General features: G+C 44.6%; 1 protein-coding gene across 20 annotated transcripts in view; it reads left to right on the forward strand.

The window, feature by feature from the left end:
* TOGARAM2 (TOG array regulator of axonemal microtubules 2) overlaps positions 1–25,856 on the forward strand; it is a 149,969-nt gene that overhangs the window by 70,034 nt on the left and 54,079 nt on the right. For all 20 annotated transcript variants that reach the window (XM_029592985.1, XM_029592980.1, XM_029592975.1 and 17 more), the window contains 7 exons: positions 5,994–6,163; positions 12,979–13,132; positions 13,327–13,500; positions 14,366–14,507; positions 19,702–19,807; positions 20,186–20,418; positions 21,569–21,727. In XM_029592985.1, the coding sequence (XP_029448845.1) occupies positions 5,994–6,163; positions 12,979–13,132; positions 13,327–13,500; positions 14,366–14,507; positions 19,702–19,807; positions 20,186–20,418; positions 21,569–21,727 (1,138 nt within the window). The remainder of the gene's footprint in view (positions 1–5,993; positions 6,164–12,978; positions 13,133–13,326; positions 13,501–14,365; positions 14,508–19,701; positions 19,808–20,185; positions 20,419–21,568; positions 21,728–25,856) is intronic.

The raw sequence follows: 25,856 nt of genomic DNA on the forward strand, positions 1-25,856 counted from the left end.
GTAGCAACCGCTGTAACAAGCAGGCCACACCCTTACCCCATACTCTTACCCACCCCTGTTATTATTTTTTGTTTGGTTTTTTTATTTTTTTTTGGAGATAGCAGCCCTCCATCCTTCCACTCCGTGAAGGTGGAACAATAACTACTGGCCACTGGCATCCCGCTCCGTGAATGCCTCTGTGGCTACTGCCGCTCCGTGCAGTGTTTTGCTGCCTCCTCTTTATTCACGCCCTCTAGACTTGATGGATCCACAGTGTTTATCCCACACCCCTTTGAAGTCCTTCACAGTTTTGGACTTCACCACTTCCTCCGGAAGGGCGTTCCAAGCATCCACCACCCTTTCCGTGAAGAAATACTTCCTGACATTGGTTCTTAGTCTTCCTCCCTGGAGCCTCAGCTCGTGACCCCTGGTTCTGCTGATTTTTTTCTGGTGGAAAAGGTTTGTCGTTGTCTTTGGATCGTTATGATTCAGACCTTCAGATACTTGAAAAACCTTATCACCCCTGCTCCTCCTTTCCTCCAGGGAGTACATATTCAGATTCTTCAATCTCTCCTCGTATGTCATCCGATGAAGACCCTCCACCTTTCTGGTCGCCCTTCTCTGTACCGCTTCCATCTTGTCTCTGTCTCTTTGTAGATACGGTCTCCAGAACTGAACACAGTACTCCAGGTGAGGCCTCGCCAAGGACCTGGACAAGGGGATAATCACTTCCCTTTTCTTACTCGATATTCCTCTCTCTATGCAGCCCAGCATTCTTCTGGCTTTTGCTATCGCCTTGTCGCATTGTTTCTCCGACTTCAGATCATTAGACACTATAACCCCTAGGTCTCTCTCCTGCTCCGTGCACATCAACCTTTCCCCCCCCATCGAATACAGTTCATTCGGATTTCCATTCCCCATATGCATTACTTTGCATAATTTGGGTATCTCTTCCCTAAGTGCATCACTTTGCACTTGTCCACATTAAATTTAAATTGGCCATTTGCATGCCCAGTCTCCCAGTTTTGTAAGGTCCTCTTACAACTTTTCATAATCCTCTTGTGATTTAAGAATTTTGAATAATTTGGTGTCATATTCAAAGTTGATCACCTCATTCATTGTCCCTATTTCCAGGTCATTTATATATATATTAAAAAGCAGTGGTCCCAGAACAGATCCCTGGGGCACTCCACTATTCACCTTTTTCTATTGGGAAAATTTACCATTTAGACCTACTTTTAATCAGTTTGCAATCTACAACAGGACACTGCCACCTATCCCATGACTTTTTAATTTCCTAAGTCTCTCATGAGGGACTTTGTCAAATGCTTTCCGGAAATCCAGATATACTGTATCAACTGGCTCACCTTTATCCCCTTGTTTATATGAAAATTATTCCTTACCTGCTAATCTTCATACCTGTAGTACCACAGATTTAGTCTGTCTACGTTGCAGTCTCTTTTCCAAGGGAAACCACGCGCATTGATCCCCTTTGAAAATTAATAAATATGTGTACTGGAAGCATCTATGAACTTTGCAGCTGCTATTAGTGTGGGTGGGTAGTTGAGAACGGGCAAAATAGCACATGCACATTTGAAAATAAAATGTACGTGCAATGTTTTTTTTTTTCTCTGATTTAAATGTGCTCCCAGGACTGCCTCTTCATAGCCCGGCTGAGAGTATCTGTCCTGTAAAATCCCATGCATACTTTTAGCAGAGGAAAGATAGCTTTCAGCCAAACCATTTTTACCAGCGTAAATTGCGTCCTCGGAGTGCATTTTGGACAGATTGCATGCTGGATTCCAGCTAGGCGTGGAATTGTATTATGACAAATGAGAGCAGTGTTATCCCCCTTTCACAGGGTAGCAAGGGGCCACATTCAGAAGCTGCAGACAAAACCTCCGACAGGTCTGGGATCAGGATTTTTACACTGAGGGGGGCAGCACAGCTGCCAAGGCCCAAGAGGATCAGGCCTATGGTTTTCCAAATAAAAGTCGCCACATGAGAAGCATTGTTGCAAACCAAAATTAACTTTTACTGACACACAAAAATGCGGGCAGTAAAATGTTACAGAAATTAGAAAAAAGAATTAACATTAACTAAAAGGAGCATAAATATACAGTTCCTGATGCTGCTTTAGCATATCGGCAAAATATTGGGACTTCCCAACCAGTGGCGTAGCCACGGGTGGGCCTGGGTGGGCAGGTGCCCACCCAACTTAGACCCAGGCCCACCCAACTAGCACCGGAACTGCAAGGCTGTCGCGGGATCCCATCCCCGCGACAGCGAACAAGAGAACCCACGCCTCGCGCGCCATCACGGCACACATGGGGAAGCGCTGCTGCGGCCGTATGGCCAACCGGTCTTCCTGTTCGGGGGGGGGAGCGGAAGCGCCGCGCGCAGCTTCCGCTTCCTCCCCCCAATGCAGGAAGATCAGCTGCCTCTCCTGCTGCCACCGGCCTCCTGCTATCTTCTTCGGGCGTCGGGCCCTATGGCCCGCCGATCTTCCTGCTTGGGGGGGGGGGGGGAGGGAGGAAGCGGACGTTGTGCGCTGCGCTTCCGCTCCCCCCCCCCGACAGGAAGTTCGGCGGGCAGTACGGCCCGACGCCCGAAGATAGCAGGAGGCCGGTGGCAGCAGGAGAGGCAGCTGATCTTCCTGCTCTGTGGGAGAAAGCGGAAGCTGTGCACGTGCTTGAATGTGTATGTGTGGATGAGAATGGGAGTGTGTGTGGGTGAAAACTGGAGCCTGGGTGTGTATGTGGGTGAGAATGGAAGCTTGAATATGTGGGTGAATGGGAGCTCGAATGTGTGTATGTGTGGTTGAGAATGGGAGCCTGGGTTTGTGGGTGGGTGAGAATGGGAGCTTGAATGTGTGTATATATGGGTGAGAATGAGAGCCTGGGTTTGTGTGGGTGGGTGAGAATGGAAGCTTGAATATGTGGATAAGAATGGGTGCTTGAATGTGTGTATGTGTGGGTGAGAATAGTACCTTAAATGTGTATATGTATGGATGAGAATGGGAGCTTGAATATGTGTGGGTGAGACTGGGAGCATGGGTTTGTGGGTGAGAATGGGAGTCTGGGTTTATGTGTGTGGGTGAGAATGGGTGCCTGGATGTGCGTCTGTGTGTGCATAAGAATATAAGCCTGGGGAGGGGTGAGAAAGTGAGAACTTGAATGTGAGCTTGTGGGGGGGTGGGAGAGCATATGAGAGTGACAGCTTGAGTGTGTGAGAGGGAGTCTGTGAGAGAAAGCGTGTATGTGTGTGTGTGTGTGTGTGTGTGTGTGTGGAAGGGAAGAAGACAGTAATAGAAGAAAGACACTGAAAAGGAATTAGGAAATGAGCTATAAGGGAAAAAATGGGAAAAAGAGACCAGGACCAACTGATTAGAAAAATACAAAGATCAGACAACAAAGGTAAAAATATATATCTATATTTTGAGATGTTAGCAATTTAAATATAAGCAACACAACCGCTCTCTCAAAATTTATGGACAGGTAGGAGCCGTGTATAAAATCGTAATAATAAGAAGGCTAAAGTACCACAAATCACCGTGAATTATGTTTGTATCATTAAGTAAACCTCATACTTAGGCATGGATGTGAATGCTATGCTGCATAATTTGGCATTATTTATCAGTAAAAAAACAACTAGTAGACCTGCATGCCTACAGCCCACCCATGTTAACCTTGTGCCCACCCAAAAAATCAATTCTGGCTACGCCACTGTTCCCAACAAACTTCTTTCTCTCTTAGAAACCTATTTGGAACTTAGAAAGTTTAAAACTGGTTTGCAATAACACCTCTAAGTTATCCCTCTAAGATGTATCCAGCCAACTACATAGCCATAGAAGTGGGAGATGGTCATCCAGTGGGGATTTTCAAATCCAGTTTGTCCCGCTAAGTCTGAACTTAGTGGGACAAATGGTGCCGAATATTGGCCTCTGTATGTTTATTTAATTCACTTTATGAAACTTCAGTAAACTAATACATTTCAACAAATAGAAACTTTTACAACATGGGCACAGCAGAGATGTCAGAATATATGTACGTGGGCCAGGGAAAGCCCGCTGTCCTTCAAGAGACCCGAAGTCTGTGCCTCTTCTGCTTTGGATAACCATTTGGTCAGCATGAGACACTTTCATGTGTTCTGACGCAGAAGGCTCTTCAGGGATTCTTGCCAGTTGCTTGGAAGTCTCTTGGGAGAACTTGCCTCCAAGGTCTTACAGTGCTAAGGAACAACCCTTAGCTGAACCAGCTTCTGCTGGAGGATTGGTTAGGAGAATGCCCGCTCCATCAGTGCCCTGGGTAACTCTTGCATCATACGGTGAAATGCTTGGCATTCCAGAGGGAGCAGCAGCTTCGGAAAAGGCATTGTGTACCTCCTAAGTGTACTCTGTGTAAAAAAAACAAAACAAAACTTCAGACATCCGTAGAGGTGTAATCTGCTGCACATGCTGAATATGGCCCTAAGTAACTTGCTAGGGTTCTGTTTTTTCTCAAAAACAAAAGAGTCAGTTACTGGTGCAGCTGTAAACTCCATGAAAACATTTCATGCCTGTCGTAGACTTATGGCATTCTGAGATGTTCCCTATTAAAAGAGCCGTGCACTAATTGGGGGGGAGGGGAACTCATCCAGGCCACTGATTAGCATAAAACACGGCTTTACAATCGTAAATGACTCATTATAAAATCGCCTTGCAGTTTGTGTTCTTAAAAGTGCATGCATCGTCCGATTTCACGCGTACTTCTATGCAGACAAAAAAAAGGGGTTCTGGGGGTGAGGGATAGAGCTTGGGTTTACATGCATAATTTTGATTTAAAAAAGTTATGTATAAATATTAAAATGTGCAGGTCCTGCAAAAAGCTGGTGTCACTTTGTGTGGGTTCTAAGGGATAATTTTTAAAGCAAACTTTTATAGCAAGGCAGAAATTACTTGTTTTGTTATAAAATTACTCTCCCTGTGTACTGTTCTTTACTTCACAGGTTGCACACAGGTAGCAGCAGTACCCTCCCTGCGTCAAATAATATTTTATTGCCAAGTCATATATATATTTTTTTAATTCCCTGCAATTCTTTTGAACCCCTGGGAGCAGCTGCGTTCAAACCAATGACACAAATTATTGCACATGTAAAAAGAGCTAATTAGTTGATGATGCTATTTGTGGCATCACAGCCAACGTGGACCAATCAGATGCAGCAGTTTTGGGCTCTCCTGGGTTTCAGCTGTCTCCTGGGTTTCAGAGGATTTATAGGGGAAGAATTTATTTCAAGATTTCAAATATACTGGCTCAACAGTAACATTTTTAAAAGAATAATTAGCACTCATTAAGGTACGTTATTAGTATATCATCCCCATCGCAAATAATGGAAGCCACGGTAAACACCAGCAGACATTAACAAGCATTGCAGGTTCACAAAATAAACCCCAAAGTGAATCTTGCTGTTGGAGGTAATGATCTCTGGAATACTGCACAATAGACAAAAGGGTTTGTTTTCTAATTTTTCATTATGACAAGAATTCCCAGAATCCAGTAGAATGGTGTCTAGGCAAACCAGGAGTGAATTGGCCTGTAAAGGGTGACCTCAGTCTGATAGTAAGCCTATCCGCAGTATTGCTTAACTTGTCATGTCTGACAAAGGAAGCTCATTCTACTTGACTGAGATGTGTGTTCTTGAGTTAAAGGTCAATCCCAAGCATGCTGGGAAAGTCAAGCCCGTTTGAGAACGAGTAGGTTAGAATCTTGTCTGCATCACTCGTATGTTCTGACCTCCAGCAAGTTACTTGACCATTATCTGTTATCATCCTGCACTGTTCATTTCCTTTAATCTGTCTTGTCTTGCACTATAAACTCCTTTAGAGTAGGGTTCTTATGGACAGCATTTGCTGTGGGATTGTAAAGGGTTGTACAGCACTTCACTGTGGGCTTGGGTAATTTATTGTGCAGGCATCAAGGACTGGATGTACAGGTGAAGTCTCTAATAATGTAAACTTTGTGCTTTTGGCTGATCAGAAATCAGAGCTTTGGGACGTGGGTCGCCTACTACCACCGCAAAGTTAATTGAAAATGCACCCCAGTCCATTCCACTGAAGACCATCTTTCTCAATCCATCCAAAGAGCAAGACCAGATACTGCACCAGCAGCTTTTAAATGAAGAGGACGGAAAAGAGAACAATGGAAGGGTAGGTTTCTCTCTCCCTCTTCCTTCCATCCATCAGATCTATGTTAAAAATCTATTATATCGATATTCGCATGACTTGAAACAAGGAGAAATCCAATTAAAGTCCCTATAGCTGCTTCTGAAAGTGAAGATTAAATTAGCACTGGAAGGTACTCTGCAGGCTTACCCATAAAGAACTGCCAATATAGTTCAGTCTTGGTCTTCATAACCTCTTTATAATCCACTAATGCAATTTACAGTGCTTTGTGAGGACACTAAATGAAGCATTAGCTACTCCATTTTGCCTTTTTGTCTCCTGACTGCCTTCCCTGCTTTTCCATATATGGTTCCTTATCTTCTTTTGTGGTTCCTTTTGTCTCCCAAATGCTGACCATTTTGTCTTCGCCATGTCAGTTACCTGATTTTTTTTAAACCCATGAGGTCCATATTGAGTAAGCTAGTGAGCTGGGAAGTTGTCCAGGTAAAATTATCCGCATAACGTTACTTGGATATTCAGCGCAGCTTACCTAAAGAAGTGTTCCTCTGATTGTTATCCAGATAACTTTAGCACAGGTATTTGTCCAACAAGACTTACCCGGTGAATGCCAGCACTGCCTGGAAAAAGCGATGCCACGCCCTGGGAATGCTGCCAGCGCTGCCTCTTTTGACGTGGGTACATTTGGTGTGGACACCTCACTGACCACACAAAATTTAGCCAGGGAGTGTGGGGGTGGGGTGGATGGGAACTTCAAAAGTTACCTGAGAAAACCCTTTGAATATCGACCTCCATATTGATCTGTTTAAATTTAATTATTTAAAAATGTATATATATTGCATAATTAATAAAAACCCAAATGAAAAGCAGTCATAAATTTAGGAACTTAAGTTTTAAGTTCTTAAATGTAGATGAAATTTCATCTTAAAACTTGGGCTCTAGGCTCCTAATTTAGGTTTTTAAATTAAGGAGCTCAGCTTTTTTGAATATTGGCCTTTAAATCCCTAAAACAAGGAATCAAGGCCTTTATTATGGATGCGTTAAGAGAGAGGAGAAAGTGCATGGATGGGATTGTGAGTCTCTTAGATGGGAAGGCAAGAAGTGTGGAGGGGGGGGATAGAGAAAATACTGAACAAATGCTCTTTTTTGCCAGCCTGTACTGGGCTATAGTGCCCTGAGTCTTCATTCACAATTACCCAGGGTTTTAATTCTGTTTTCATATCCTCCTTCCAATTCAGCCCCACCATCACAGACCTGGAGCAGCAAAAAGCAGCTCTCACCAGAACCGGGCATATGTAGATCCTAAGTCTGGCCACTAGGTGTCACCATGGAGTGATAACTGTGTACCACTGAGCAATGACTGGGTCTCCATCCCACTCCAGTGGCTATGAATGTGGCTTCTGCCGCATCTTCAGCCCCGTTCAGTGTCATGTGGAAGGGAATTAGCTGGATGGGGGATTCCCCCAACAGGAATAGGACCAAACACTTGGGCAGAGCCAGACAGGATCTTATGCTTGACTGGCCAACTTCCCCTTGGGTTGAATTTGCAGGTTCTGGTGGCCAGAAGGGATTTCCTGGAGCAGAGGTCAAAGCAGGCAGCATTCAGACAAAGTCAGTTTCCAAGCACCAAGTCAAGGCAGGCAGCGAACAAGTGAGGTCAAGGCCACAGACAATCCGAGTCAGCAACAAGATTAATTCAAGGAAGGCTGACAGGGAAGGCAAGGCAAAGGCAGCCTAGGCGAACCAGGGAGGAGCTCGGGATTGGTAGAAACTGAAGGTAAGAGCTGGAACAAGAGGCAAGGCCAGGAACTAGAGAATGGGACTGGAACTGGAGACAGGGCAGTAACAGCACACAAGGGCTGGAATTGAAGGCAGAGCTCGAACTGGAGACAAAGACTGTACAGGGCAAGGCAGAATGAGACAGGAAGGCCTGAAGGCCATAAGGCAGGGCAAGTAGGCCAAGAAGGCTGCAGAACAAAGCAAGGAGGCATAGGAGGCCACAAGACAAGGCAAGGAGACCATGAAAGCTACAGGACAAGGCAAGATGAGGCATGAAGGCCACAGTGGCCACGCAGTAGCAAGGTAAGATGGGCCAATGCAAGAAGCCAAGGTGACTCAATGAAGAGGCACCGAGTTGTGGGAGAGGCAAGGCTAAATAGGGCTGGCCTTACTGCATCATGGAGCCATCAAGTAGGTGGCTGGAGTGGGAGAAAGCATGGCTCAGTGAGAACCTCTGCTGGTGGGAGGGGGCTTTCTAGCAGCCAGAATCGTTACAGTTGGCCTTGTAAACAAAGAACTACTCTAGGAATTGAACCCAGGTTGTGTGCATGGTAGTGCACAAAATATGGCACTGAGCCACTGGACTGGCCCCTGGACAAATTCTTTTATGCAGTATTCATTAAAGAAAGAGATGGGTAGGGAAAAAAAATGAGTTATAGGAGCAAAAATGGAGTAATAATGGATCTCACTCCATTTACAGAAGAGAGATTCCTTATGGAACTAGGAAAACTGAAAATGGAGAAGGCAATAGGCCACTTAAGATACATCATAAAATATAAAGGAAGTTTGGCAAGGTGCAGGCAGCACCACTGAAATATCCTCTTTAATCACATGCTGGAGACAGCAGTGGTTCAAAAAGTCCAAAAGTGAGAAAATACAACCCTTCTCTATAAAAGTGAGAGCAGGGAAGGGTGGCCTTGATGCTGAGGATATTAGTGGATTCATTATTAATGGATAGGATTATGGAATATTCTCAAATTCAGCAGGTTGCAGGATCCCAGGCAGCATGGGAGGTCACATCAAAAAGATCTGAATGATTTCTTTGACTATTTTTATTTTACTTTTGTATTTATTTAGATTTATATTCCACTTTTTTGCACTTTTTTTTTCAGCACTTCAAAGTGGATTACATTCAGGTATTTCCCTATCCCCAGAGGGCTTACAATCTAAGGGGAAGATTTTAAAAGGTACGCGCGCGGCGTACATTTGTGCACGCAACCCGGCACGCACAAATGTACGCCCGATTTTATAACATGTGTGCGCAGCCGCGTGCATGATATAAAATCAGGGGTCGGCGCGCGCAAGGGGGTGCACCTAGCACGCGTCGAGCCCTCAGGGAGACCAGCTGGCTTTCCACGTTTCCCCCCCCCCAACTGTCCCGATCCCCAGCCCGAAAAAAAAACAAAACTCCGTACATTTATTTCACAAGTTACGCCTGCTGGCTGACTGCCGGCAGATGATCCAGCAGCCGTGGAGAGGCCTCTGGCCACGCCCCTGGACCGCCCATTTTTTCAAGCCCCGGGACTTACACGCGTCCCAGGTCTTTATGCTCACCGCCGGGCCTTTTGAAAATAGGCCCGGCGTGCGTAACCCCTCCTGGATTTACGCATGTAGGGCTTTGAAAATCTGTCCCTAAGTTTGTACCTGAGGCAATGGAGGGTAAAGTGACTTGCCCAAGGTCACAAGGAGCAACAGTGGGACTCGAACCCTGGTCTCCTGGGTCGTAGCCCACTGCTCTACTAGTGATGGCTTTCAGTATCATCTTTATGCCAATGACTTTCAGATCTATTGCTCTACACCGAAACTTTTATTGAGAATCCTCTCCCAGATCTCAGCCTGCTTGTCAGACATCACCACTTGGATGTCCAGGGCCACCATCTTAAAGTTAACCTGGCCAAGACAAAACTTCATTTCTTTCCTCCCAAATCAACTTCCCCCTTGCCCTCTTTCTTGTTCATGGATAACGCGGTCATCCTCTCAAAATCTTCAACCTGTAACCAGAGCTGTACAATAGGGTCATCTTTGACTCCTTCTTTGCACACATCCAAAACATTGCTAAAATGTCATTTCTTCCTCTATAATATCACCTCAATTCCTCTCTTCCTTTTTAACCCACTCCCTCATCACCTTTCACTTAGAGTATTGCAACCTCTTCTTTACAGGTCTCCAGCATGGCTTTAGCCTCCTCCAGTGTCATTAAGACAGTGTGACCCCTCTTCTCCAGTCACTACATTGGCTCCCTATCTGCTGCCGCATACAGTTCAAGCTTCTTCTTCTTCTCGCCTACACCTGCCTTCATTCTGTCTTATTTCCTTCTACGTCCCTCCTCACTACTTCAGTTCGTCGAGCAAACTGCTCTTATCGGTGCCCTTCTCCATGCCTTCTCTGTGCTTTCCACCTTGCTGCACTGTGAACCCGGACTGCCCTTCCTTAGTCTGTGTATCACGCTCCCTCTCTGGTCATATTCACGATCTGCTGAAAAGAAAAATCCATAAAATGGATGAAACTTCATAATAATGTACTCAAACATTCATCCTGTGTGTACACACTTCTTAAATATCTCACCAGCATAAAGGACCCTCGCGTAAGGAATGGTTTGGTGCTTATGCCGAATTTGCCTGAACCTGTTCCATGATAGAATCTCTCTTTATATTCTTTTACATGTACAATTAAAATGCAAATGTACTTATCCTTAAATCCCATTGTTACAAGTCTTGCAGTATCTTTTAGGAGATATCGAATAGAAATGGTTCTGGGACAGATACTTGGGGCACCCTAATGAACATCCTCCTTTCCTCACACCCTCCTCTGTTGCCTGTCACTCAACCAGTTTTTAATCCGGTTTACCACCTGAGGACCCTATGGGACCTATAATGATGGGATTATAAGGATAAGTACATTTGCATTTTAATTGCTCATTTAAAAGAATATAAAAAGATGAGGATTGGAGCCTATGGTTATATCATGGAACAATTAAAGGCAGATTCAGTATAATTGCCAAATATTTCCTTATATGAGGGTCCGTTATATTAGTTTCAAATAAGTTCTGGTGAGATATTTAAGAAGTGTATACAATACAGAATGAATTTTATTGAGTATTTATTCAAGTTCTGCTAAAAACCCATCTTTTTGAGGTTGCTTTTAAATATTAAACTCTGATGTTAACTATTTTCCTATAATTAATAGATTTCCCAAAGCCTCTCGTTTGTCTTGCATGTGTGTCTTGACTAGATTGAAAATGCCATAGACCAGAATTTCTTGTGAATCTGTATAGAGTTGCATATGTATCATAGCATTATCGAAACAATAAAGAGCAATAGTAGTAATTTGATCTACTTGGACTTTAGTAACTTTCAATATCATTCATTATATGTAGGATATTCATAAACAAAATAGGCAGCCTGAGAGTACCAGGTGGTAAACCAGATTAAAAATTGGTTGAGTGACAGGCAACAGAGGAGGGTATGAGGAGAGGAGGATGTTCATTAGGGTGCCCCAAGTATCAGTCCTAGAACCAGTTCTGTTCAATATCTATTAAAAGATATTGCAGAGGGTCTGGAAGAGATGATGCCAAGATATGCAACAGAACAGTGTGGACATTCCAGATGAAGGTGGATTCAAGAAAATATATGGTACAAATAGGTAAGTCAGACATCTGGAATGTAGAACCCAAGAGGACTAGTGCATTTGGGCATGGATGTTGGAACAGATGGGGAGAAGAATAACCAACAGAAAATGAGGTGATACCCCTGCACAGATCACTGATGAGACTTCAGCTGAAACACTGTGTTCAGTTTTGGGGGCTGCATCTCTGGAGGGACATAGAGTAGAGGCAATGCAAAAGAGAGTAACCAAAATAATGTCATTGAATGGGAAAATATATAGAGAAGAATGGATGACAGAGACATTCCAAAACTTCAAGCATATCAACAATGGTGGCCAAAAAGGTTCTAGAACGAGTTTAGAGAGAGTTGGTCTAAGGAGTAATGTATGGCGGTTTTACTTCATGGAAAGGCTGGCACAAAAACAGAAAGCGTAGGAAAGCAAGGATTAAGCTGGAGGTTCAGCAGGATCAGAGGCTCAGTGCATTTAATTTGCCATCCAATTCTATGTTTCTGTGTATATTTGCATTTCTTCAAAGCATATTCTTCAGATTTGAGAGATGCAGAAAGAGTACCCGTCCCTTAACCCTGACTAGGGCTCTTTCCAAGCCAAAATGTCAGCTTCACTGTGTCTAGAAGGCAGAGATGAACTCTATACAGGAAAGTAAACTTGATTTCTTTCATTCACAAAAGGAAAAGAAATCCTCCTGTTCAGAGTTTTATAACTAAATGCTGTAAGCACAGTTGTCAATAGAATATAAGTTTTTCAAATTAACAATTATTTTCTTTCCGGTTGACGCAACCTGGACAGGTACAGCCTGGACTAAGACCCCATGTGGAGAGAGGGAGGGAGGGTGGTTTTGGAACAGCCCACTTAGTGGTAAAGTCAGTGTATACTACAATCATTTCTCTCCTTTTACTGCAGTGTCGACTTACTTTCCTGAGAGACATAGACTTTACCAATGTACACGCCATCTTTACCGAGTACTTTCAAAGTGAGCTAATGACTGGCTGACAAGGTGCAGACATTCACTCATAGCTCTGCCCTCCAAATAGGAGATATAACTAATATGTGTACACTCATGCAGATAGTTTTAAAATCAAAACATAAGCGCATAAGTGCTGACTCCACCCCCCACCCCTTCCCAAAATGCCTCTCCTCGGTGTGCATAAAGATATGCATGAAACTGGATTACTTTTATACGCATTGAGGCCGGGTCAATTTTAGAACAGCCCTTTACATTTCGTATGAAATCGGGGTTTATGCATGTAAAGGGCTTTGATTCTTACCCCCTTAGTGATCCCCATATAGATGCAGCATGGGCAGAAACCCCATGTGGGTAGTAAGTGAACATGAATATTGATTTCTGCTACTCTTAGTCTTAATTTCACTTTCACACTGTCTGTCTTGTCCGGTTATACTGCAGAGATGTTATTAACCGGGTTTTGTGATGTGTACAGATCAACGTCACCATATCCAAGTCGGCCCAAGACAAGATGCGCCAGAAGCAGATGGAAGAGATTGAACTTCGGCGCCAAATGAAGGAAAAGGAGTGGTCCCAGCAGCAGTTTCGGACCTTGAAGAGTTTGGACTTTAAGGGCATCTCTCAGGAAAGTAAGCTGAAAGTGCAGTTACGTGCTCCAAAAAAAAAAAAAAATGTTGTTTCCAACTGGGTTGAGGGTTCCCAACCCTGTCCTGGAGGCACAGTTAACCAATCTGGTTTTCAGGATGTAGGCAATAAAAATGCATGAGATTTTGCAAATAATGGTGAATCAGAAGCTTGTACCGATCCAAACCTTCTCTTGCAGACTTAGCAGACACTGGCCCATTTAGTCTCAACGGTGTGATCCAAGTACCGGTCAGCATGAAAGATCCTCACAGAACGACTGGCAGTGTCACCTTAAGGAAACGAGTTGACAGGCCTTCTCTACCCAGCATTCCCGTCATGAGTCAGGACATCAGCAACTGCCGACACTCTTCAGGTGTGTTTTATAATAAAGCCCCCTCTAGTGGTAAGAGAGCTGAGGAAAGGTAAAGAGTTTCTTGGGGTTCATAAATAACTCCACACTTTGCTGCTGGGCGGCCCATTGAAATGTTCCTCCTTACTGTAAAGGTCAAGAATTTAAAAACTTAGCACTTTTAGGGCTATTAATTTAAACCAAGTCAGTAGGCTGAGGAAGAGAACATAGGGGGAGGTTGATGAAGACCCCAGGCTCTATTTTCAGAAGCATTTTCCAGTCGTCACAGAATGAGAGAGATGCTTTACCTAGCACAGCACCCTGTCTTTCTCATCTCACAATCACGTTCAAGTCTTAAAGTGATTTTTGACAGTTTGGGTCTTAAGTGGAGCCATCAGATCATAACCCCCCCCTCCCCCGTCTATAGTTTGGAAGATTTTGCAGCTTCTGCTGAGAGGCCCAGGACTAAGCTGATAGTGAAACTTAACTTCTGTCCTAATCCTAGGAAACAGTGGTTGTTGAAATTGGAGAAAGTGGTCATAGCAGAACAGACTGTGGGAAAACATGCAAGTTGCTCCACGGCTGGGATTGCATAGACGAAGAGACTCTCTAATTATCTTAGCTCAGCTTTCACAAGACCAGCATTCACTGAAAAAGTCCTTAGTTTAAAATATGCTAAAAATATGCTACACGGTGTTATAGCAGAAGTTGTTCATACAATGAGGTTTCATGGAACTAATTAGTAACAGAGAAATTACTCAGTATGGTGGCATATATATATTTTTTTTGTGTTCTCTCAACCTAAGAGAAGTCTTTCTGCCTCGTTGTCAAAGGAAACGATTTGATATTCCTGCTTTTGTTTTATTTTGTGTCTTTACTGTACATTTAGCTAATTCCCTGCCAGTGAATCTTCTGGATTCTCCAGACTACGATGACAGCTCTGAGAGTGGAGACTCCTTGGAAATGAGGCCTTTCTCCCATCCCGAGCAGGGACTGATTGATGCCCTGAAGTGTCTCCATAATAAGGATTGGTAAGGAGAAGGGTGCTGTACCTCCTCCAGGCTGGAGGGCAGATGGATAATTCTTTCTGATGCCAAATTGCTTTAACTCTTTATGTTGGAGAGAAAGAAAGAGAGGGCTAATATCTTCCTAGGTAGGATCCTTCAATTTTGCAATGAATTCGCCGTCTTATGCACTCTGGAGAAAAAAAATATATATTTTCTTTATTCAGAGGTAAACTAATGGTGGATCATTTAAAATGTGGGTCTTATTCTAGGTCATGTGATAATCTTATTCCAGATATTTCTAGAGCAGAAAGAAGAAAAGAGAAAAAGAAAATGTGTAAGAGAGTACCTTTTCCAACATGGCTTCCAGGGTGCAGTACTCACTCATTGAACTCATCGCGAGCAACCTTCTCCAAGTTCATTATGAACTTATTTAGGACCCTAAAAATGTTGATTAGAGCCTTTATGGTTTTTTTCTGTGCTGGATCAGTTCACAAACACTTGTGTTGTTGTATCTTGAGGACAAAAATAGAAAAGACAAGTGGAAAAACAAAGCTATTAAAATGTAAAAGGACCAACCTTAAGCTTACCAGAGTCTGTTGGCTAAGGTGTACTGGGACGCAAATTCATGGGAAAGGACACCAAAGGGAGATGAGAGAGAGTTAAAAAAGATTTTACAATGTTTCCAAGAAGTGTCTATGCCCCTGGGAGACAACTGTAAGAGCAGAAGTGCAAATCCCATGTGGCACAATCAACAAGTCAAGAAAAGAAATCGCCTTTATAATAAAGAGGAAGGAACAAAGATAAGTCTTATGAAACCACCAAGTATGGAACAAGGAGTGTGAGACAGTGATCAGACTACATAAAAAGGAACAGTGAAAGAAAATGTGACTAAAAATAGCGAGTTCAGTATTCAAAAGCCATTTAGACAGATAACTCATTATCCAGCTAAATTATATCTGGATGAAAAAAGAGGTATTTGGGAAGAGGTTTAGTTATCTGGCTAACTTAGCTGAATATCAGATATATCTGGCTAGGTCAGTCGCATAACTTTAGGCCTGCTTCAGAGTAGGCCTAAAGTTATCTGGCCTAGTGTGGCCGGATAACTTTCTACTTACCCAGATATCTTTTAAAAGGAGCAGCAGAAAACCTGGGGGATGGTGACAGAACAAGTGGCCCAGCAGCTGGCGTTGGTGAGCAGCCAGCAAATTGCACTGATCCGGTTGGCACAAGCAATGCAAACCTCAGTGACACAGGCAAGCCATCTACTTTTAAAAGATATCTGGGTGAGCAGCACTGTAAAATAGAAAAAAAAAAAAAAAAGGCCTCTGTGTGCCAACAGCTCAATTCCAAACCCCCCCCCCCAAATAAATTCATGTTGACCACATTGGGCCGAGCTACTCCATTCGTCCCCAGACACCCGGGAACAAAGATAATTTGATTTTTTTGGGGATGGGGATTGCATATCGCTTCCACCCCCCTCCTTTTCTGTTTTGGCATCTATTAAAGCTTTCCAACCGCCACCCCTCCCCACCAGCACTCGCGATACTATTTACCCCACCCCGCTGGACCCTCAGAAACCCTGCTGGGAGCAAGGGAACTGAACCGCCTACCTGCTCCCAGCACGTCCAGCATGTAGCCGGGATGATGTTAAGCAAGTATATTCAGCGGGTTATTTATCCAGATAACTTGTCCACTAACTGCCATACTCATCAAAAACAGCCCCGAACGTTCCTTTCAAGCATATGAATAATAAAAGGATGAGGAGGGATGCTGTAGGCCACTTTGTAAACGAAGTGGAAAGCATATTTGCTGGGAATAGGCACAGAGATTAGAGAATCGTTTTCGAACAGATGATCGAGGAAGCTTATCCTACAAGGGTATTGGGTTCTGCCCATTAGATGCCATGCGATTTTGGGAACATTGGTTTGGGTGAAAAAAGAACTAGACTATATAAAACTTAATAAGGTTCCAGGACCATCAAGGGATACTGGGCAAATGAGTGAACTGGTTGCACGACCCCTGGGCAAGTAAAGGACACCCGTGGCCCCCGTGCTCAGAAAGGAAAACTGTAGCAGAACCAGGCCACCACGCTCCATTTTAAATGAACTCTCCAATGAGTTGCAGGAAGGGCAAAGCCAAAATGTCAAAGCATTCTTCAAATCTTTGCACTATGGCCAGAAGAGCATACTTGCTGGGCAGACTGGATGGGCCGTTTGGTCGTCTTCTGCCGTTGTTTCTGTGTTAAGGGGAGGGAATGCTGGCCAAACTAACGGCGTTCCATGCTAGAGGCGCGCTTGCGAGAGGTTACAAGATCAACTCGCGCACAAACCCTTGTCTACAAAACTCATCCGGTGACATACACACATTTGCTCAAATGTCACTTTCAAAAAATCTTTTCTATGCTTAAAACAAAATCCAGCTACAAGAAGTCCATACAAAATGTCCAAAAAGAAACTTACAAAATCACGAATGTGTACTTTCTGGCACATTTGCCCTACTGGTCAAAGAGTATTTATTTAACTTATAAATCCAGTATTTCTCTTATTAATAATATCCAGACACTCTTGGTGGCTTTTTCATTTTGTTCAATACTATGGAATTAGAACTCTTTTTAATATGAGTAGCAAACCAATGATGAAGCACAGAACACTTTGTGTCTTTGCCCTTAATACTCTCACCACATATTTCATAGCACAAATGCATGAGACTGACCACTATTACAGTGGGGTTACAATGCTGTTACAGTACTGCCTGAGTCATCCAGGTTACCAGGGAACTCGTAATGGGATGAAGGGTCCTGGAAAGATTTACCAGGCTCCGAACAACGGCATTTCTGTGAATTTCCTTTAGTTTGGTCTCATACAATGACCAACATTTTAAAAAAATTTAAAAAAGCAGCCCCAAACGCTCTCTCGTTCTGGTCATTATTAAGTCTGGTTTCCATCGTGAAAACTCCGAAAGCAGCGGGCGGGCAGATTTTCTCCTAGATCTGAGATTTTCTGATAAAGACCGTGTAGGGAGGGGAATTTGCCAAGTCATTTCCCTGGGTAAGACGGTGCTTTTTCTGTGGCTCCTCCCCGATATGTAGGCGAAGGCACGCGCGGTGGGCCGACGCGCCCATACGTTTTCCCCGCGGTGTGAAGGGTCGGTCTTGTGGGCAGGGTTAGGGTGGGGCTTGGAGCCTCGTGCATGCTTTTGCATTTTCAAAAGTAGGTGCGTGCTGGAGAGAGCGCACGGGCATACTTTCCCTTCGAAAACTGGAGTAAGGTCTGCAGGTGAAAAGTGCCCGCCAACCTTTGCACCAATGTGGGCGTTCACAAAACTACCCCTCAAGTGCATCCTGCACTGTGATGTGATTTAAAGTTTCCTAGCTGCAGAGGCGTGCTAAGGGGGGGGGGGGGAGAGGAGGGAGGTCTGCCCCAGGTGACAAGGAGGCGGGTGCCAGTGACTGTGCAACCAATCAACCTCTTGTCGTCACCCGGGAAGAAGAAACGTTCCAGCCAGGAGCAGTGGGCCGGCAGGGAGCCCGCAGCCCTGCCAGCCGAAGGGAACAGGCCTGGAGTGGCACAGCCGGGGAGGCGGCGGCAGCAGGAGAGGCTGCGGGCTGCCAGCGGAGCCTAACCAGCTGGCGGCCCGAGGCCTCTCCTGCTGCTGTAACGGCCCACCGATCTTCCTGCTTGTGGGGGGAGGCAGCGGAAGCTGTACACAGGCGTGCACGCATGCCCTCCCGCGCACAGCTTCCGCTCCCTTCCCCCCCCCCTCTCCCCCCCAAGCTGGAAGATCGGTGGGCCATATGGCCCGAAGTTAGCAGGAGGCCCTTGGGCCATGGTGGAGCTCATCCTGCCACGGTATGAAGACAACAGGAGACCATGATGTGTGTGAGCTTGTGTGAAAGTGAGAGGATGAGTGTGTGTGTGCGTGTGTGTATGATAGGATGCCTGTGTGTGATTGAGACGGTGAGTGTATAGAAGAGTGAGTGAGTGAGTGCTTGTGTATATATATGAGAGGGTGCCTGGGGGTGGAGGTGAGAGAGGAAGCATGTGTGTGTGTGCCTGGGTGAGACAGGAATCATGTGTGAGAGATACAAAGGAAACTTATGTGTGAGAGAGATGGAGGAAACGTGTGTCTGTCTCACACACACACACACTCAAGCTACCTCTGTCTCTCACCAAACATGTATGTGTATGTGAGTCGGAGGGAGCACATTTTGCTTGTGTCTCTGTGTGTGTGTGTGTGTACCTCCAGTCCATGACAATCTCAGGGTGACAGGTATGGAGAATGAGGGGATTTTTAAAATCCTTATTAGTTTTAATTACTGGGTGTTATTTGATGGCTGCTGTTTTTTTTGAAATATTTAATCAATGTTTAGGAAATCATTAGCTCTCTTTTGAAATGTATATTTTTTAGTATGGTTTTACTATTCTGATTGATATTTTTTGATTGTATTGTTTTGAGGAATAGCAATTTTTTGCTTTTCCATTGTTGCACTGCATACAGAATCTGGCTTGTAGTTTCCAGTTCAGTTTTTGTCTGCATGTGTGCGTGAGAGAGAGAAATAGAGGATGTGTGTGTGTGTGTTTTAATGTGTGAGAGAGACACAAAGAAAGTGTGTGGGTGTGTGTCTCACACACACATATGCTCCCTCTGTCTCTCACCAAGCATGTATGTGTGTGTATGAGAGAGAGGGAGCGTATTGTGTGTGTGTGTGTGTGTGTGTGTATGCGTGCCCCAGTCTACAACATCTTAGCATGACCGATATGGAGAGAGGGAGATTTTTAAAATCCATATTAGTTTTAATTATTGGGTGTTATTTGATGCCTGCTGTTTTGAAATATTTTATCGATGTTTAGGAAATTTTAAAATTATATATTGGGATGGGGGTCCCCAAAGGAGTATCCGCCCCAGGTGCCAAATACTCTAGGTACGCCTCTGCCTAGCTAATTCCTCCATGATTCTGCTTTTAAATGTAAAAAATAGACTTTGATAAATTGCTGGGAAGTCCTTATGATAAAATCACTGGAATGCTGCATAGTGCACATCGTACTCTAACCAGCTTTAGATGCGACACTCCAACGGCTAAATGAAGAGGAGACAGGACCCTGGAAGAAGAGAGTACTGCAGGCTTCAGTTCTTCCTAGGGATCTTTATTAAACAGAAAGCTGTGCTGTGCCACTAGTGTTCCAGTCCTGAATTTACAAGTCTGGCACTTGTCTCCAAGGGAACAGAAGGAGAAGGGACTCCACAGCGTGCGACGCCTGGCAGTCTATCACTCTGATGTCCTCCTTTGCAGACTTCACGACGTGTCCCTGGCAGTCACAAGGGAGGTAGGATGTTTCTCATTAAGTTAAAACATTTATGGGCATTCTACATCTTTAGATAAGACACTGAAAGGTGAATGTTTGTATTATAGGATGTACGTACAAGAAACCAGCAAGCTGACTGACTAAAGCATACATACCATGAATGCATAACTAGTTGGAAAAGTCAACTGAGAATAAGCCCCCTATTGGTATTTTGCTTCTCAAGCATAGGAAAACAGCTATGAAACTGTTTTATTGCGAGTATTGACATTTTTGGTGAATTAATATTGGTCAATAATGCATTTCCCCTGTCAGAGACAATTGCTACAGTGGCTGTTCTATCTAGCGTTTGTACGTGAGCCATGCAATGTACACTTCTCCTGCTTCCTGTCCCCTGGCCAGGTCAGCAATCTGCGCTCCAAGGTGTCCCGCCATGCTATAAGGTCTCTTGGTGAACTCTTCCTGGCCATGAAGAAAAATATGGACCAAGAGGTGGAAGAGGTCACCCGGATGCTCCTCCACAAGACGGGAGATTCAAATGAATTCATTCGGGAAGAGTCGGACAGGTCCCTAGGAATCATGGTGGAGAATGTGTCCCCTTCGAAAGCGCTGTCTGCACTGACAGGAGGCGTGAGGTAGGTGGTAGTTCAGTTATTTACTGGGCTGAAGGTATTATTATTATTAGGGATGTGAATCATTTTTTCGACGATTTAAAACAATCGTCAGATATATTTTAAATCGTCAAAAATCGTTGAGTCGCGATACAATAGAAATTCCCCCGATTTATCATGAAAAATCGTAAATCGGGGGAGGGGGGAGGGTGGGGAAAACCGGCACACAAAAAACCCCCCTAAACCCACCCCGACCCTATAAAACGAATCCCTTACCTTCCCCCACCCTCCCAAACCCCCCCCAAAACTTTTTACGAGTACCTGGTGGTCCAGTGGGGGCACGGGGACCGATCTCCCGCTCTCAGTCCATCGGCGCCATTTTGGCTGCCACTCAAAAATGGCGCCGATGGCCCGATAAAAAAAACAAAAAAAAACCCCTCCCGATCCCCCCCCAAAACATACCTGGTGGTCTAGTGGTGGTCCCGGGAGCAATCTCCCATTCTCAGGCCGTCGGCTGACACTCATAAAGATGGCGCTGATGGCCCTTTGCCCTTACCATATGACAGGGTATCCGTGCCATTGGCCGGCCCCTGTCCTTAGGAAGTTGCGGGCTTTAATGTGCGCAGCGAGGTAGATTTTAATACGTGAGCACATGCCAGGCAATAGTTTGACCAATGAGTCCACCCAGTTTGCCCAGCCTACCTCTATGACATCCAGACCCCTATGAAGCTGATACTCTCTTCTCCAGGTCATCACAGAATGAGCAAGAGGACCTGACCTGAGGAAGGGAGTATTAGCTCTCGAAAGCTAGCCAAAAATTATATTGTTTGTCCAATAAAAAAGGATCACCTTATAGATTTTGTTGTTTTTTTTTTATTCCTTAACCTTTATATCCATGCAATTAGACGGACTAACACGGCAACCACACAGCTTTATCCAAAAAAAAAGGAATAATAATGGAAATCTTAACAGTTTGGGATTTTTGGGGGGGGTGGGGGGGAGAATTTCCTTTGAGAAGGAGAAGTGGACGGCGAACGGTGCTCAGCTTCAGCGATGCCGTGGAGTAAAAAAAAACCACTATTTAGGTGAAATAATAATTCTGTTGGCTAAATAAGAGGATGTTTGGAATTTGCATGTCCTTGTTTCTGTGATGGACCCGATGATTGTTTTGCAGCCACCGTAACAGTTCTGTCAGGAGGTGTAGCGCGGAGCACCTGCTCTATGTGGTGGAACAGCTCGGAGCAGACAAGCTTCTCGCGGGGACCAAAGACAACACAGAGCTGCTCCTGCGGATGATGGTGAAGCTCACCCAGGATGGGCACCAGGATACGAGGTAATGCTGCCATCCCCGGGCTCCCCCCACCTGCCAAGCCACTGCGTGGGACTTGTTTTGTGCTTTCAAGCTCAGTCAGGGCCTGTCACGCTAGGACCGTAGTACCACGAGACCTAGTTTCCACCCAGTTTATTCCCCATCCCAGCCAGACCAAGCACCGCTGCGACGCCCTTCTAGCTGAGAGGCACGGGCTGCGGTTCCCAGTGGGATCTGGCACACGTGCGCTCTAGGGCCAGCCTCCGGGTGTTACTCTTGCACAATGGCTACAAGCCTCCGTAATCCCCAGGGGCTGTGAATGCGGCCTCCACAGCACCCCCAGCAACGACCAGCCCGAGGAGCTGAGTCCAGAAACCATTCCTGGTCTCCCACTCGCCGGCATGCTGAGCTGCCACTGGCTAGGCTATTCTGTTAGTCCTAGCACGGAGAATGATGCAACTGAAGCCTGTGGAAGTGAAAAATCTGGGGGAAAAGACATGCAAGAGGGCAATGGTTTTGAAGGTTATGGAGAAAGAGATTGGATGAGGTATGGGAGCGTCTTTTACGTGCACGGTCTGGCAAGTTGGAGTGCCATACCAGGTCCCATTAAATCTGAATCTTGTCTTCTCAAGTTTAGAAAACTGGTGAGAGCGCATTTGTTTCTAGAAGCTTTCAATATGGGAGAGGTAAAATCTACACAAAATTGTTATTGAACACTTGTGGTAATTAAGACAGGATTAAGGCGTTGAATTTTTATATCAACGCAGAGTTCCATACTGTAAGTCTAAAGTGTATGTTCTATGTTTGTGTGGTTCAATGTTTTTGGTTGTTTTTATTTTGTATTGATTTTATGTCTGTTTTATTATTTGTCTTAATTGGGAATGTTTTTATTGTAAACTGCTTATTAAGGAGGTTAGGAGGTCTAGAAATGTTTAAAATAAATATTTAATAGAGTAATTCCTTTGAGGTCTGCATGGGTAAATGACTTGGGCAGTAGATATTTGAGAGCCCTTCAACTCCATGGAGAGGAATGATGTGGGTAGGAAGTGGCTTCTTCCCTCATGTTACAATGATTTTTAGTTTAGAAATTATACTCATTTTACCAATTACTGTTCTTCCTTGCTTTTATGCTCTCAAGTATAATCTTATTGTATTTTATATTTATTGTAATGATATTAAGCTATGTTATTGTATCTTAATTTTTTTTATTTTAATATTTTTATTTTATTTTGTATAAATGTGATTTTAGTTATTTTATTGTAATTTTATTGCTGTTTGTAAACCGTTGTGATGGTTACACCGAATGACAGAATATAAAATAAGTAAATAAATAAAATATAGGATCATACTGTGCACCTTTTGTGTGCTGTAGATTTCATGCATCCCTTGAACACTCTCCCGGGGAAGTATTTCCTCAACCTTTTTTATACCAGGGACCGGGTGACTGGTCGATTTGGGGGGAGATACCTAAAGAGAGAGGGCATACACGCCCTCCCCCCCTTTTCAGGAATCTTTCCCAATCTCAACCCAACTACCCCTAATGTTTTTTATTACAAGAATGATGGCATGGGAACTCCGCTGCTTGCACCCAGAGCAGCGGAAGGGAAAACATTCAGGTCTTCTCATTCCAGGCCATAATGTACCAAAGGCTGAACAGTACTTGGTGTCAGGAGGGCCCCTTTAAAAGGCCTGATGCTTGCTGTAGCCTTCATGGCTGCATAACCAGCAACCCTGTGGGGCTTATTTTGTTTATTTATAAAGCCAGAATGGGGGCAGTCTGAGGCTCAACTGAGCCCCCCATGTTTCTGTTCAGTCTGCTGGCCCAATCAGTTGTTCAGTGCCAGCAGTAACGAAGAGCCCGGAGAGTGTCAGCAGCCCGTCCCAGCCTCCAGAAGCCACAGCAGTGCGCAGCGCTGCCAGGACATTTTGGACTGGACGTTCAGGGCAGCAGAGAGTGTCCCACTCATGATCATTGGGTGTAGGAGCTGGGATTTGTGCGGCCGCAGCACAGGGCCGCTTCCTCCTGCAATGACTGCCGCTCTGTGGACCAGCAAAAAAATGCTGCTGGGGACCGCTGTCTGTCCCCAGACCAGTGGCTGAGACATATCGTCTTAAGGGATTTTATTTTTCAGATATTTTTGTTGAAATGCTGTTATTCTGGGAGAAGGCGACAGAAACTGAGAAAACCAGAAATGGGAAATAGAAATCTCCGTGTGAATATGTGCTGCATTTCTATTAGTGGTCTTGGTGCTGGAGAAAACCGGAGTCTTGCTAGGCTGTGATGTCCATTTCTGTTGATCCTATGGACTTCCTGCTCACTCAGAACCTGCCTCTATTGTGTTATGGTACCATGAGCCTTCATTTACAATATTTTTCTATTTCTATATCCCCCTCCCAACTTAGCCCAGCCATCAACAGGAACAATCCTTGGCTGAGGGATGGGGAGAGGCTTCCACCGCACCTTTCTGTGGAACACAGCTAACACAGACCCTAAATGTGCCCACTAGATGTTGCCATTGCATGATGGCTGAGATACCCTCCCAGGGGCTGTGTGAACACTACCTTTCCAGCATCTTCAGCTCTGGGCGATCAGCAGTCCTAGCCCAGGAATCGAACCCAAGTCTTCCATGTAGGCAGAGTACTACACTACCCCCGAGCCAGCAGGCCAGCCAGTAATGATACCTTTAAAGCATACAGTGAATATACCTGAGAGATCCTGGGCATGCACTTCCTCGATTGTGTGCATCTATATCTCGGGCACATTTATTGAGGGTTTCCAAAAAAGCAGACTGGGTGAATGTGCCGGCAGGAATGGATTGGGAATCACTGCTTGGTCAGTGGGATTTTTGGTAAACCTGCAGCTGGAAAAAGCCATAGGGCCACATTTTCAAAGAGTTGGAATGCCTGTGTCCAACGTTACACACGTTAGGGAGGCTAACATGACACATCTACTGGGCAGGAGAAGGGCCCTTGATTGCAGGGTTCTGGAAGAAACCCTGGTGTGTGGTCACCGGCTAAGATCACCAACTCACCCAGGTAAACCGAGCAGACTGCCCCTGCCCTGGTTTTAATGATGCATGAACTTCGAACGTTTTCCGTTTAGAAAGGAAGCAGTAGAACTAGGGTTCACGAAATGAAACTCCAAACGGGAAGACTCAGAACTAACATTAGGAAATATTTCTTCACGAAGAGGGTGTTGGATGCCTGGAATGCCCTTCCGGAAGAGGTGGTGAGGACGAAAATAGTAAACAAATTAAAAAAGGCATGGGATAAACACTGGATCCCTAAAGGCTATAGAGGGTGGAAACGAAGAATAAAGTGCCGGGATTAGGGGGTAACCAGCATGGAGTGGCAGTTGATACCCTTAGTGGAGAGCTTGGGGATTTCCATCCTATTCCAATTAACCTCAATTCTTTTGAAACAACTGCAACATCGCTCTCTGCTTCGAGGGGGACAGGGGATAGGAAGGTAAAAAAGGGAATTGGATTCAGACAACAGCCAACACTGGGCTCTGATTTTTACCGTCTAGGGTACTGATACACAGACATTAGGGGAAAAAAAAAGCACAGTACTGCATCTATGGCTAAGTTCAAAAGCAAAGCACATCCAAGCAGCATTGTCTCAATTATAAAGAAGGCTGCTCACATTGTAAAAATGTTGCTAGCAGTAATTTTGTTATGGGTTTGACAGTTGCTTGGTTTTGATTGTAAATATTACTACCCTTAAGATAAGACTTAGGGGTAACCTACCCAGAGTGGCGGTTACTACCCTTTACAGAATAATGGGGGCAACCTGCATGGAGCAGCAATTACTTCCATAAGAAACTTGCTGGGCAGACTGGATGGACCATTTGGTCTTTTTCTGCCACCATTATTTATTTATTTTATTTATTTTAATTCTTTTATATACCGGAATTCCTGTATGCAATACAAATCAATCCGGTTTACAAGTAACAAAAAGGTTGCCCTGGTCTGGGAGGTTAGACCTGGGTTTTTTTTACATTGAACAATAACAATCAACCATTGAACATTATTACAAGGAACATTATTACAAGAACATTACTATGTTACTGTGATTTTGCCCCGTGACATGTATGCAGTTTAAGCATTAAATTAGCTTAACGGCGCTGCCCGATGAACACAAAGGTACCACA

This window comes from Rhinatrema bivittatum, chromosome 3 (assembly GCF_901001135.1).
Source record: "Rhinatrema bivittatum chromosome 3, aRhiBiv1.1, whole genome shotgun sequence".
Lineage (NCBI taxonomy): Eukaryota > Metazoa > Chordata > Amphibia > Gymnophiona > Rhinatrematidae > Rhinatrema > Rhinatrema bivittatum.